At 35.0% G+C, this 16,128-nt stretch overlaps 1 protein-coding gene across 3 annotated transcripts in view; it reads left to right on the plus strand.

Annotated features, from left to right (window-relative positions):
- LOC145978584 (sphingomyelin synthase-related protein 1-like) overlaps nt 1-15,598 on the plus strand; it is a 40,167-nt gene extending 24,569 nt beyond the window's left edge. For 2 of the 3 annotated variants that reach the window (XM_083111293.1, XM_083111301.1), the window contains exons 5-7: nt 8,839-8,910; nt 11,426-11,576; nt 14,624-15,598. In XM_083111293.1, the coding sequence (XP_082967419.1) occupies nt 8,839-8,910; nt 11,426-11,576; nt 14,624-15,006 (606 nt within the window). In that variant the 3' untranslated portion in view covers nt 15,007-15,598. The remainder of the gene's footprint in view (nt 1-8,838; nt 8,911-11,425; nt 11,577-14,623) is intronic. The other variant, XM_083111310.1, reaches the window with a different exon arrangement.
- Nucleotides 15,599-16,128: the final 530 nt, after the last annotated feature.

A 16,128-nucleotide genomic window follows, 5' to 3' on the forward strand; every position in this document is an offset into this window, starting at 1 on the left:
GAAAAGGGCACTCAATCTTAGGACTATTAAATTACCAGAACCTCTGATGAATTGTAGCCTGCTGTTCAGATATTGTTAATGGCTCTCGTACCAGAAGATTAAATAATACTATACGCTGTCCCAGCTATCTCTGTAGCGAGACCATGCATAGTGGCAGAGAAAGAGGGATCCAGTGGGCAGAGTGAAGCCTTACATGCTGCTGCGAAGGCTGGTAACTGCAGTCGCTACCCTCCCCCTCCTCCATGCAATCCCTCACATGTTCATACAGTGGTGCCATCTTACGTCATTACTTGCGCAGTCTTGTTTTTGTTCGCCTACTCCAGAGATAGATGGGACAGAGTGTACATTTGCAATTTTGAAACTTTGGTGTAGTTAGAAATTTGTTCACTGGGTGTATACCCCACGGTGGCTCAGTCGGTAACGCGTCTGACTACCATGCTAAAGGTCCCGGGTTTGATCCCCGGCCGGTTCAAATCCGGGAACTTTTCTAACAGTGGAAGCGGCCCCGGTGCCCACCCAGCGTCGAATAACATGGGTACCTGGGAGAAACCCTGGGGGGTAAAGGCGGTCAGGGGCGTGATGCTGATCACATCACCCCCACTCACGACCGGATCAAGAAAGTGTGGGGCGTTACCCCCACACCCCCTATACGCCTTCATGGCATGGTGCTATGCACAGGGGAACACTTTACCTTTACCTGGGTGTATACCCCTCTCGAAATTTTGCCACATTACAATGCAATTTTCACAGAAATTAGCCATTTTTATATACATTTTGAAGTACTGAATATGACAATGACATTAACTGTTATTGATTAGCTCTTTTTTGTGTTTGTTATGTAAGGGAATGTAGGTAACTAAAATCACCCACAACTAGGTTCTTCTTAAAGTTTTGCATAATAACTTCTTGTGTTGTTTTAAGTGGTTTTTATTCTACATTTGCTTCGAAGTTTCATCCTGGTTTCCAAGAACATATAACCACACACATAACATTACATGATTACTATCCACGTCAAAAATACTGAGCTCTCGGTTTGCGTGCTTGTAAAATTGTACTCCATGAAAGGAGAAAAATCAATTTTACCTCACTGGAAAGCTTCAAGTATCTATTTTGTGATAAGCATTATTTGAAAAGTATTCTCCACTCCATTTTCTTATATAATGAAAATTTAATTTAAAAATGTAGTTTTTCTTCCATTTTGTAAGAAGGGGTAATTTAACACCTTACAGTTCATAATCAACTGTCGATATAATATCAAAATTTTGCACACTTGAAGTCAGATTATTTTTGCACCTCTATGGGAAAAAAATCAAATGCAGATCTTTACTCGATACTTCAAAAATGGAAATTTTAGGAACTCAAAATGCGTAATCTTTATACGAACATCATTTACTCATTTTCATTTTATGTTGCTCATTTACAGTCAGAGTAAGTGGAACAATGAGCACATTTTGATGAAGTCGATGAAAGATCTTCCAAGCATTCAAACCCATGACTTCTGGTTTCGCAGTCTCCTCTGTATCCAAAAATATTGAGCCTTCAATGTACAGCAACTTCATAACAAAGGAAAAGTATGCATAAGGGTTGTTGTAGATGTGGGCGATAATTCACAGCAGGAACACAGGAGTGATAAAAGAAAATTACGGCATTAGTCAATTACAGGATCGCAACAATTTGTGTGGTAAACAAAACCTTTGGCTCACTTTTCATATCAAAGCTGCTGGCTGGACACAGAGTTTAAAGGGCAGGTGGGAGCATGTGGCAACAATGTGCACTTGCTCCATGTGCATGAGACAAGAAGACAAAAATGCATGAACCAGTTGCCAAGAAAAACAATTCTGTCTGTTGTTTTCAATTCATACTATGTGAAAAGGTGAGAAAGGAAATTTGATTTTTATTCCACAGTCATCATTTGGGTATGCATTCTGACCATTACTGAGATTGTAACATTTCATTAAACTTCCACTGCCATGCTATTTTGAAAAAAATCATGTTTCCCTGGTGGCTGGTTCGGGGAGGAAGGATTGGAAACCATAAGAATCTGTAGGCCTAATTGGCTGTTGACAGTGGGTGAGTACCATAAAGGCAGTGCCACACCAGTTCCTGACTTGGCACAGCTATAAGCATTAATTGTGGCTGTTCCACAGATGATAGCAACATTATATATGGCTGAGATATTTCCACATAAACAAGCTTTAATCGCAAGAAATTTCATATTTTTACAATGTGTTTACAAGAAGCTACACACAGTTGAATTCGAAGTTTATAAAAATGCATGAAAAACTACTTTTGTGGGCACTTTTATCTGAATAGAGAACAGACAGAGTTTAAACCACTTTGTTTTGCTTTGTCTAAAAGCTTTCCAATGAGGTATATTTGACTTTTTTGTCTCCCTTGGAGTACAATTTTACAAGCACGTAAAAAAGAGGGCTCAATATTTTTGACATGGATAGTAGTCATGAAACTTGCAGCAAAAATAAAATAAAAACCACTTAAATCGTATATTATTTTTTGTCAAATGTTGTATCATAGTAGTCACTACATGTAGAGACCTTATTTACTGATAGGTGGATTAAATGCCATGCTGGACACATTTCGTGTCCCTTCATCAATTTCATCTAATGAGCCTTCATCCTCATAGTTATGATGAGCCAAAAGTGCCAGAAAACAAATGATAAATAGCAAAATACTACTTTACAAATCGTGAGATAATATAAATTTAGCAATTTATGTGATTTTTATTGTTTGTTAAGGTTCAGAACACAACGAAAATTGTGTTGCGCTGTGAGAATTTAATGCATTTGATAGCATTCTGACAAATGTAATATTTTATGAATTCAGTGATCACATTTGAGATTGATACTGGCAGGTTCATATTTCAGTACACTTTACCTTTAAAAATTTTCCATCACACTTTATCGAAGGTTGGGCCCCACAGGAACGAAAATATTGACTGTTCACCCAGCACTCTTCCAGGGAAACTATTCCCTATTTTTTTCTCTTTTTCATCCCATTCTCTTCCTGTCCATGGAAATGAGAGAAGGAACTTCCATTGTAATCTGTTTTCAAGATATTTTTCTTTTACATTCCACTTTTTTATACACTGACCATACCTCACTGGGTGTCATTGGTAAGCCCTCCAAAATGGGAGACAATACTTAACCATTACAGCGTACTTACTGCAGTAAGTACAATTTATTGTCAATTTACTTATTGCCCTCAGCCATGAAGCTTGACTTTTTGTTTGTCTTAAAATTATTCAGCATGCTTTTATCACGTTAGAAGTAAGACCTTTTCAAGTGATGCATGTGATATAATGTGTTTCATTTAAATATGCATATGTGAGACAGGCTGATATTTTTGTGCCGATACTGATAAATAATCAATATATAATTTATCTATGCCTATAACCAGTATTCTATAGGGATAGGACCAATTAATCGGTACTCTATCGGTATCGGGCAATATAGGCATATCGGTTTATCGGTAAAATTACCGATTATTTTACCGATCCGATAAATATCTTCTAATTTAGTGCAAAATTCTTCCATTTTGTTGTAATTTTTATGGATAATCTCCATGCTCTTCTTTCTAAAAAGTAAATGTCTAAATATTTAGCTTCTCTTGCACTGTAGTTACCTCAAAACACATATTTATTAAGGAGATCAATGAACATTTCAGGTTCTTCAAGGACCATTTCTAATTTTATATCTGATCGGTAGAATATCGGTATCGGCCAAAATTTCATATCGGCCCATCCCTATTATTCTACCAATTTGATATGAAATTTCAAGTATTGCATAAAGATCCTGAATGGGTAATTCACCAGGTGAATGCAATATGTTTTACTTTGAAAAATAATCTGCATAATGTTCGAATATGTAGGAATTATACCTTTATAATTGTAAAAATAATAACTAAGTGGCAGAATTTTGCACTAAGCTATAGAAATAGATTGGTAAAATGGTCGACAATTTTACCAAATGAGCAATATACATGTATCAGGGCACAGTAATTCTACCAGTACATATCATAAAGGGAGCCACAGTGGAACAATGCTTAAAGCATTATTTGCCCACTTGGAAAAGGTTTTGCAAAATGTTCAGCAGGCATTTTTCTGCCTCGTTCCAAGCCTGCATTTTTAAAACCAGCACTAGTTGAAAGGAAGCCTGTAGTTACAAAAAGAAAATGGTTCTTATTGTCCCTTAGGTGCAGTAACCAATTGTGAACTTTAGATGGTATCTTGAACAAACTTCCATATCTTACTGCATGTCAGGCAATAGCTAGAGAGGGACCATAAGAAATCTTGATATACAGAATGTACACAATAACTACATTTTCTTCAAAACTGCCAGTGATTTATATGACAAACATATGGTTCCATCTTCAGATTGCAACATAACTTCCTAGTTGGCTAGAAAAGTTGCTCTGCATGTAGAAAATGTCTCAATTATCTAGCTCTGCATGATATTTATGAAATACAGTTATGTTCATGTGTGCTTCTCTTTATGCAGCCACTGTATCACTGTATTTGTCTACTGCTTTATGAATCAAATCTAACACAGACTGACACACACTTTTATCTGTAAGATATTGTGACATTTTGCATCTTTTCAAAGGAAAATATTACTTTAAGGGCAGATTTTTTTTTTTTTTTTGTGTGCGGGAGTTGAAATTTGCCAGTCTGAATAATAAATGCATTACTGGTAACTTGGAAATATACCTTACCAATACAATATGAATTGTTCTCTTCGTAGTATACCTAAGCCCAAGTACTTTTTAATTTTATCCAACTGTCTGAGACTTAATAATTGATTTCATGAACATACCATTTCCCATGGAATGTTTAAATCCTCTACAAATACAACGCATTCGTTTAACCTGAGCTCTGGCATGCGCAAAGCGAAAAATGTTTGTTGTGTGCAGAAGACTATATGTGACTCACAGGAGGAGTGTTGCAATTCGTGGAAGTTAGATTCCACCAGGCTTGAAACTGGCAAAAGATATGCCGTTGCCTCATTAAAAAAATTACTTACGAAACTAAAGTAGGATGCTGTCCTTCACGATCGTGAAATTCGTTAATTGTTCTACGAATAACACACTTGTCAGATTCATCCACGTCACTTTTAAATTTCTTTCTTCTGCATATTTTGTTAGGCGTTACTAATCCCTTCCCAGTTACAATCTTGCGATCATTTTTGTTTAAGATGCATTTCAAAGGACTTACTGACACACCAGTAGTCGTGGAAACATGCTTTTGCACTTGTTTAACATTCAACGTACGACCACTGTCAGCTTCTTTCTTCATAAACTTATGCACGTTGAGATAATCTCTGTGCTCTGTGTATGACTTTGCTTCTTCCAATCTTCTTTCCACTTTTCACCTCAGCTTCTGTTGAATAGAAACACCCACAGGTCAACAATCACCTTCGTCACGGTAACATGATCTGCTCATGTGAGAGGAAGAGGAGGGGAGGGAGTGGGCTTAATCAATGGGGTTTCACCGACACAGAGATCCTCTGCCATTATTTTCCTTGAACTAGAACTTTCTCAAACTGTCGCGCTTGGTTGTTTGCGTCCATTAACGTTCAATTTTTTTTTAAACTAAATCCAAGCACCAGTAAGTCCTGCACACCCCTATCAAAAAGCTCTTTGTCAGATTATGGAAATGGGTAATTGTTAAAGCGGTTGGTAACTCTGATATCTCTGGAAAACTTGCATCCTCACGCTGAGCGACAGGCTTCTGTGCAGCTGAAAGCGAGAGCTCAGACTAAACCGAATGGCCTGTAATTACTATACATGGAGCACAGTGAATGTCCGCCTGTACTTTGAGTACCTTATTTAATTTTTTTAAAATCAGTCTCGTTGACAACAAAGAAAGGAAAGAGAAAAGAATGCATGACTTTGATAATGGTGCAAAATTTACTCATTAACATTCAAAAAACAATATTATTGTAGCTTATATACAGAACGGCACCTAGAAAGGTTGTTGAACCTTTTGGCGTATACAACTGGAGAATGAGCATGCAGTCGTCAAACAGTTCATAATGGCAAATGCCAATTTCTCTCATTTGATACATTCTGTGTGTTTTGCTGTGAAATCAAGGTGTAGGCATCTACAAGGCTGTAGAACATTCACAAGTCGTTCTTCCACCTTTCACAAACAGGGGTCACATATTGCCAACAAGGCTTTACTGCTATTTGTTGGATTTTCAAAGGAATCTTTCTGCTAGCCACGTTTCTAGTTTGCAATTCCTGTAATTACTCTCCTTAGTACTTAATACTTTGAATTATCCTATTCATTCTAACTTGAATACTTGCATTTTAATTTTTTAATTACATACTGCTATTTAATGTACAATCTGTCTTCTTATTCAAATACACACATATATAGAAGATTGCAAAATATCATGTTGTTGATATGTGTGTGTTTCACTAGGGGAGTATTGCATGCATATCAACATGTATTACTACTACTACTACTATGCATTATGTATTTCCAAATTCCAAATCATCTTCATGTATAGACTACGTGATCCCACATTTATTGTATATTTTTGATATTGGGCAAAAATGTACACTTGTACACCAGTTCTGTTCCACTAGATTTGTGTATGCATTATTACAAGGGATGCACTTTTGCTTATTTACTATTAGTTTCATAATAACATTAGAAATATATATCTGTGCATGATATTTTTGGACAGGATAATGCACTAGATCAAGCAAGCCTTAGTTACATTATGTGAATTATCAATTTATTATTAATGTTGTAGTAGTCTTGTAGAAGTAAATGAGAAACCAAACTTTTGCAGTTAGAATTATACAATTTATTTTGTGCATGCAACAATAGTCTGCTTGCTCTAGATAGGATTAAAATGTAAATTATAACATTAGTTGTACTGGTACCATGTAAATGTGTTTTAGTACTCAAAATGTTTTATGACTTTTCTTAATGAAACTGTACTTCTCTGTACTGTAGTGTTCTAGAAATATATATCAAATTCAATATTACAGACTGCAAAAACACATTAATAAGTATGATGATATATATTTTTTCATAAAAATTCTATATATGTATAGATTTGCATGATGTATCACAAATACCATTCATGGAATGTTTCAGTGCACCAAAATTTATTTGATTCTTGCTTTTGCTGAAAGCAGTTCCAGGTTTAATTCTTGTGGGGAAATTTTGAAGTAGTTTGAATATAAAATACATATTAACATGGTTCAATATAGAAAGCCATGAGAAAATTAATTGTATGTATATGGATTTGCTATAATGTACAGATAGATGGACCAATATGAAATATTTACCAATACCAATAAAGATTTGAAATAAAATTAACATATTTCATGAATCCAAAGTAAATTACAAATGTTCCATGAATAACGTGAATGCTTCCTTAATTTCCTTAAATAATATACAAACCAGGTGACTGCAATGTATTTTGCCTTTGAAAAATAAGTTGCTTGTTTAGACATGAACTTTTAGGAAACCAGGATATATATGAAATACATGTTTATATTTTTCTCTTTCGAGAAACTGCTATGATATACCAAAATTTGAAAAATTACATATCGTTAGAATTTCTTCTAGAGCATTCACATAGATTTTCATGTGGTTTGTTTTTACTGTTGTCTAGATAATTGCAATAGTTTTGTGGCTACATAAGCCTATTAAACTATTGCTCATATCTAGACAGCCCAAAAAGAAACCACACAAAAATTCACGTGAATACTGTAGAAGGAATTGTAAGGATATGTAATTTTTCTGATTTTAGAATGTCATACCAGTTTTTTGACAGGAGGGGGAAAATTGGAAAACAGCTTCACTGGTATCCGTCAAAATTCCAGCCTTTAGAAAGCACAGTGAAAGGATTTTTTAAAACATGGAACTTAAAAGTACAACTGTGCACTATTTTCCAACATGGTCCCCAGCACTTTTCTTAGCATGGTCCAAGTTTTTGAATTCCGTCCTCGTACAACTCTGCCACTTGTTATTGAGGCCATTTCTCAATAACTGCAACTTCGCATTGTTGCTGAAAGAATACGAAGCTTCCAAGACCTCGCCAGATAGCTCGAAAATTGTGAATCTGTCATTCTGTCAATCCCTCTCCCCAGTCTCCTGAACCAGTTGATCATTTATTTACCATAGTCAAAGCTGACCATTGTAGACACCCATCTGCCCATTTTTGACTCACTGCATTTATTCTCTCTCTCTACACTTCCCAAACCTGATGATGGATTTCAACAGTTTTAATTTTTTTCTCGAAGAGATCTTATCACCGAACACCTCACAGCTGGCAGTATTCTCAATGCAAATCCCATTTTGAATGACGGCTGTTGACTGAGGCAATGTAACATTCATGACACAGCTGGAGGCGTACGGACTCTCACTACTTTTGCAAAATATGGTGCCATTGCCTCTATTTCACATCCCACATGAAGAACAGAAGTTACTTTCTAGAAAGCTCCTGTAACAAAATGACAGATAATTTTGCACTAAAGTACAGGCCATTTATAGATAAATCAGTAGAGTTATCGGACCGATAATATCAATTTCAGTCCCATCCCAAATACATATCAGTTCATTTCAGCTATTTTAGAAAACTACAGTAATTGAATCATTGAACCATACATGGTATCTTGGACGTTTTCTCTCCCTTTAAGTGAGGCTGCATCACATCACATTTTTAACACCACTGAAACACCCTGTTTGGCTTGTGTTACATTTTACAGATTGTATGTGATGTATATGTCTGATTACGAGTCATGAATTGGAATACTTGGTAGGGTATGGTGGGAGTGAGAGTATGTATTCGATGCTTACAGGTATTTTCTGTTGGGGAGGAGAGACTGGGAGATAGATCACATGCTTCCTCGGGTGCAGGAGACAAAGTAGAGGTATTTTCACTAACACATTCATGGCTGATCGTTAGTCTGAAAATAATTAAATTGTGCCGTTATATTTGTATGTATGTAAATGTGTGTGTTTTATATGAATCCTACATGCATCATTCGAATATGATTGAATTTTTTTGGCATATGTTCTTATGCATTGATAATGAATCGTGTCTATGTAACCCTTGTTTTCTGCTCATTTCTTATACCCGATCAACATTTCTTGCACGCAAAAGAAAAGAGAGAAGATTCAATGTGCAAAGCAGGAAAAACATTCCGAAAGAAAGATGATGCATTTGAAATCTACTTTAGGGTTTAATTTTGTATAAGTGCAGTAACACAGCAGGATAACATAAGCTACTTAAACATTAATCTTTATGAAATAATTAAATGAATCTTAAATTATTTTTTTTTAAACTTCTTACATCTTTGAGTTTAAAGAACACACCAATGGAAATTGGAAGGCTTTGGCCAGCATGCTTAGCCCTTTCTGTACTGAATTATAAAATTATTTAAGTTCTTAAGGATGTAGTAATAAACCTGATGGCATGTAGGTAGTTACTATTTTTGTTTTGTAGGAATTTGTAAAATAAAATTGGTTACATAATTAGTGGTATAGTCATATTTTTTTATGTTACTGCACTATGTAGGGGATTAATCTTAACTGAACATCGTTGCTGATTCCAACATTATGTGTTGATGAAGAACCTCTTCTCTCGTCTTCAGGCAAACTGTTTTTCTTATCCTAATGTCGAGATTAAACCCGTGATGTACCCTGTTACTACTGATCCGGTGTCCTAACAAAACTACTCAATATTTAGAATTACTATAAAGAATAAAATAGACAGTATCATATCCAAATAAAAGTGCACCACATTGTCATTGATGTTTTTAAAGTGAAAGCAATTATTGAACAGAAATGGATGTCCAGAATGTGCTAGATTGAAGAACAGTTATGTCAACATTCCGAACCATGTAAACAAAATATACAGTTGGATTTCATTTCCCTCACCTTTCTAGTTGTAAATAAATATTTCAAACTTGAAATTGCACCCACACTTCACCAAAATTACTGGACTTTAACATAATGATGATTTTTGTGAGCTGCATATGAATGGATTTGCATTACACCTTTTAACATCAATTTTTGACAGACAATTTTAAATAATAAAACCAAAACCTTCAGTACTAACGATCAGCCATAATTTACTTGTGATATATTTGTATTATTTCATACTCATTTTCATATAAACCTTTTATGTACTTTTTTAATTTGTCTTGTAGATGGGAAGTTAAATGTAAGTTCATTATGTGCAAGTATTGCATGAAAGCATGAATGTTTAGGAACATTTGTTGTCTACACAGTTCTTGGTATGTGGAATATGATGCTAGTATTGTCCCCATCATTGAATTCGGACATTTTTTAAAACAAGGCATAGTGTGTAAAGCATAAGTTGTTAGAAATCAAGAAAGCCATATTGCTGATATTAACTTCAAGTTCAACTGTATCCTCCATGAAGTTTAATTTAATGTGATCAGTTTTTTTATATTAGAATCTTTGCATAAAGAGAAATTCAGACCTCAAAAATGTTTGTTTACTGAATGTTCACATTTCATTAGTAAATTGAGATATTTCACAATCAGAATGTTGAGAGTTGTGATATTTTGAAATTTTTCTTTTCATATGAATTTTGTACTTTTTAAAACTTTACAAACCGGTATAAAAGCTAGCTTGGTAACTTTACAAACCAGTATTTAACCTAGCTTGGTTTTATTAATTTCAGTGACTGAACCTGTTGATCGATTTGTGCATAATATTGCCACCAAATGTTCTCAGTGTTGAGTCCTGGTCTGGGCATGCGTTCGTTCCTCTGTGAGTTTTCATCTGATCAAAGTTCATGCTCATTGCCAAGAGAGGCAGAATAACATTGTTAAATGACAAAATTTTAGGTACAATGTCATGAAGAATTTTTCAAAATATTTTTTTGATTTTTCAATGACATCTGCACTACCAAATTCTTGCTAAATCCAGCGCATGAATCATGATGATCCTACATATAAAACTTAAGTCCAAAATACACTGGTTTATGGCTCAATGTGAAACATTAATGCTTCCGACAATATTAACAATATGTTGATTACAAATATAACATCAGAATCTGTGAGATTGAAAAGCACAACCAATTCCAACAAAAATATTTTTATCTAGTTTCATAACTTGGAAATTGTTGAATTGATTTTCAGAGTTCTACAGCATTACTGTACATACTGTAGAATTTATATTTCCCACCCCGACCCCACCCTTTTGTCATAAATACTCTCAAAGCACATGCACCAAAATGTAACATGTTGAATTTCATTTGAGGTCTGTATCTCTCAATGCGATCATCTTTGTTATTTGTGTTGAGCAATGTAGTTTGTAATAATTTAGATTTTATGGTCAACTTTGAATGTCTATAGCTTAAGATAAAGTGATAAATAAATCATGATCAGTAATGATACATTTTGTGTTTCTTAGCCGTATGGAGATCTATGGGCAAAAATTTACCAGGCTTACTTAATTTGGCGAGGAGCAGGCATGGCCATTCAAGGAGTGCGCACGTGTGGAGATTACATGTTCAGCGGACACACTGTGGCACTCACAATGCTGAATTTCTTCATAACCGAATGTAAGTATTTGCATGATACATTTGGTTCATTCTAATATTACTTTTTTATTGTTTTTAACACCTTCCACGCAGAGAATGTATATCTACATTTTCTTGTATGGTGCACAAATCACAAATAACGTAGATATACATTCTTTGCTTTTGAATGCCTAAGGAAACTTGTATGCATTTCTATGTCATTCGTTGAATGTTTTGATGCAAACGTTTGATAATTCAGTTCATAACTTGCCTGCTTGACGGCAACACAAGTGCTGTTTCTATATTCTTTCTCTGAAAATTCATTGGTATGTGTTCGGTGCTTTTTTTCTATATGCCACAAAGGCTGACAAAGTTGCTCCAGGTCGTTCCTGCCAGATACTCTCCCAGGATGATATTTATTATTGTCTGGAGAAGGTTGTGAATGATTCTGGGTCAACTGAAGAAGTGAATGTAGAAAGTGATATCATTCACTGAATATTTAGAAAAATAGAGATAATGAACAGACATTTTTTTTAGAGATTTTTTATTATGATATTATACTGATTATGTATAGTTTGTAATTTGTAAAATTTAAGGTCTGTCCAGTACATAGTGACGAAGTAATAAAGAGAGAATTTTAAAAATTGGAATTTTTGTATAAACAAGGATAACAGGTCACCTGACACTGATTAGCCTTTACACACTAAACTTTCAAACAGGCTTAAAAACAGTACTATCCTTTTTTACTTTATTTCTGATAATACAGTGGAACCCCGATTTTACGTTCCTCGGTTTTACATTTTACCGCGTAATACATTCAATATTCACGGTCCGAATAGAGCAAAATGCTATAAAATTTTCCTCGATTTTATATTTTCCCGCATTTTAAGTTTTTTCAGCTTGGTCCCCTGAAAAACGTAAAATCGAGGTTCCACTGTAACTGCATAGGATGTATGATCTGCTTCTCTTGCTCTGCAAAGGAAAATATCAGTGTGTCTACCAGTCTGGAAATCCTGGAAAAGTCATGAAAATTTACTGTGTTTCTGGAAAAGAAAAAAAAAATCAACATTTTTGTATTAGTAAACTAAAAACAGGTTTTTGAACGAAGAAAAATTTACAAATAAGAAATTTTAAATTTGTTTTGGATAACTATACTTCAGTTTGATATACTGCATAGCAGTGGTAGTTACAGTAGAAATTGCATGTTAAATACTCTAGGGAAAGGGGCCATGTTTTCAACTATTTTCAAGTAGAACATCGGCTACAGTAACTGGCTAATGGCATTTACCACTGAATTGTTGAAATTTTTGGTTGATATTAGGATTAATACATATCTTACTGAATTTTACTATAATTATGTATTCTCTATGCTATATGCATTGTGATGTCTGTTGTTGGCAGCACATGCATAGTGGATGCTTCTCTAGACTGGATAGGGATTATGTCGCTAGCCACTTTGGTGTAAAACTCCTGTGTTGCTTGTCACTTTGTTGTGAAGGCTCCCTTAGACTTAACACAGGTGGGGGGGTTGCTGGTTATTCGTGTTAATTGACACTTTATGGGGGAAGGTGGGTTGATTGCCTAATTTTAAATGTGGGTGATCATCATTTATTCTTTAACTACCTCTGTCACCCTTCCTGCCTGTTCTCTTAACCCTTCGTTGGTATATGGTGAGCGGGGTGCTCACATATGGATTTCATTTTTTTTGTCATTTTTTCGAATATCTTTTTGCATTCATTATATCAAAAATAGATTATAAATATGTATTGCCTAATATGTATCACTTACAAGTTAAAATTTATCTTATTATATAACAACAAAATGATATTCTTGTATTGCAATATTACTCATTACCTATTACGAGAGACAAATTATCAAGAAAAACAAAACATTTTTTGTAATTTTATTTGTAATTTACTTTTTACGTTAACTAATTTGCATAACATTACTAATAAATTCAATAATTTATTACTTGTTGACGAGAGAGATGTACGTTCTACTTCGTAGTTTCAATCCTGCCCAATGTATTGAGGAAAGAAACAAGCATTGCTTTCATTATCACTTTTCAATGACTCATCAGCAAAACATTATCATCTGGGACCTTAGAATCAAATGCTCTGCCCAGGTTTTCTCTATTCTGATCACTTGGTTCAGCAAGCAATGCTCGGAACTTCTGTTGTTTGTTCGTAACGAATATCAGGTAGCAGTGTTCATTTAGCCAGAAATAGTGGCAGTAATAAGTGAATGAAATCAAATCTAATAATTACCGAAGAATCAAAACAGAAAACAGCGACACAACACGAATTCAGCGTACACAGAAATAAAATATGTGTGCAAAAAATTGTTACACGGGTGGTGTACGTGTGGCTCAGGCATGTCTGCACAGACTAAGAACAATGCCACAACCTATAACGTATCATCTAGCCATAGACAGTACAAAAGAGAGCTACACAAGACCAGAATGTGATATCATTACCTGGGCCTGAGAAACTTACAATTATATCCTAGGGTGAGCGCCACGCTCGTACCTATACCAACGAAGGGTTAATCTGCCTAGAGGTTCCTTGTTTGATACTTGATGGAGGCAGATAGTGGTAAGCCCAGTCCTGATTAACTTATCAGTGCATAAAGAGGATTCAAACCTTAATCTGCCCATGAGGCAGCATGTAGCCAATTGCAGTGTTGACCACTCCTGTAGCTGATCATACAAGACTCAGATTACCTGTCTTTATAATTTTTATCAAGCATATCACAAGGTTTCTTTATCCTGATTCTGTATCCTTGTTCGTAGAAGGCTGGATGAAATAAAAGCTACTCTATTATGAAGAAAATAGTGCTTTCCAGTCAGGTTTTCCATTAATTTCTAGAGCAGTGGCCATAACAGGAAGATTAGTCAAAAGCTCATCTCGTCTAATATGTTTTAGTCTTATTTACGATAAATTTTACATTGGCATTCCCATAATGAAGACATCTTGAAGAATAAATGGAAAAATTAAAAATAAACATGCCAAAGATTAGCAGTGTATTGAAGCACATACCTTTGAATCCATTATGCATAGTATAGATATATATATATTTCTTTTTTCCAGATACACCAAGACAGTTGTATTTCATCCATACATTCACATGGCTGATGAACATGTTCGGAATATTCTTCATCTTGGCTGCACACGAACATTACTCGATTGATGTCTTCATTGCGTTCTACATTACCTCCAGACTTTTCCTTTATTATCACACCCTAGCGAACAACCAAGCACTTATGCAAAGGGACTCAAATCGAACCAGAATTTGGTTTCCGCTTTTCAGCTTTTTTGAATCTGAAGTGGATGGAATTGTCCCAAACGAGTATGAATGGCCAATATCGATTACAAGAATTAAAGCATGGGTGAAAAATAAATGGGTGAAACTTGTGCTTAATGTTCAGGATTCAAATTCATACAGCGCAACAAAAAACAATAAAAGCAATTGACCAACGTATTGGTTGCCTGCAAGATCTGTGATGAGCACAAAGTATTTTGTTGTGGAACCTTACAAATGTGAACGGACTGTGTGTTATCGGTTCAGTCAGGATTGTTGTAGATGTGTATGTGCAAGGCAGTAAGCATTGTGCTACCAAAGTGAGTGTTATATTTATTTCAAAGGAATACTCAAATGTTATTGTCAGTTGACAACTTGTTTGTTTTGTATGTACCATTATTTGGTTTATGACTCTCACTTACAAAAACAACTTCATTTTATTTTTCATTTCAAGATTAGTAATTTATTGCAGGTCTTTTTTAAAATTGTGCATGTACACAAACAAAATTCATTATATGTGTGTATGTATGTATGTGTGTGTGTGTATAAGAAAGACATTTTGTACCTAAGTCACAAAAGTAATTTATATATAGTTTATGTTCTGAGAGAGAGATATATATATATAACATTGTTACAAACCAAATTTTTAAAAACCTAAATTCCATTGTTTATATATTAAAGACAACTACAGAAATGTCATGCTAATTCATGCAATGTTACATATTATATATAAAAAGTTATGCAATATCAAAATACAAAGTGTTCAATCATTTTAGTGTGTATTTTTTTTAGGTAATATACCTTAGACAATTTGTAGTGTAGAGTGAGTACAACTGGAAATAACTAATTTGCTCAATAGCAATCATTAGCCTTCAGATCATTTCGTTGTTTTTCCAAAGCAAGAAGTGCTGTGGGTTATTTCCATAAAGCAAATTTCTTTCCAGAGCCTTTACCTGGTTGGGAGAAGGTGCAAAGAGTGTATTATGTAGTCAAAGATTTCAGAGTTTAATGAAACTATCAAGTTTCAGTGAAGTTTTCAGAATTGTGTACAAATGATTGCAGACTTGGTAAAAGATAAAGTTCCCTGTGCATATAGCACCGTGCCATGAAGGCACATATAGGGGATGTTGGGTATGGCCCCCACATTCTCAATCTCTGCCATTTTGGAGGTGATGTGACCAGCACTACACTCCGGCCACCTTTGCCCCCCCCCCCCTAGTACTCATTGATTTGAGGCTGGGTAAGCCCCAGAGCCCCTTTATGTGGGACAAGGCTGGGAAAATCCCAACCTTAG

The sequence above is a fragment of the Lepisma saccharinum genome, chromosome 1 (genome assembly GCF_977018435.1).
Source record: "Lepisma saccharinum chromosome 1, izLepSacc3.1, whole genome shotgun sequence".
Taxonomy (NCBI): domain Eukaryota; kingdom Metazoa; phylum Arthropoda; class Insecta; order Zygentoma; family Lepismatidae; genus Lepisma; species Lepisma saccharinum.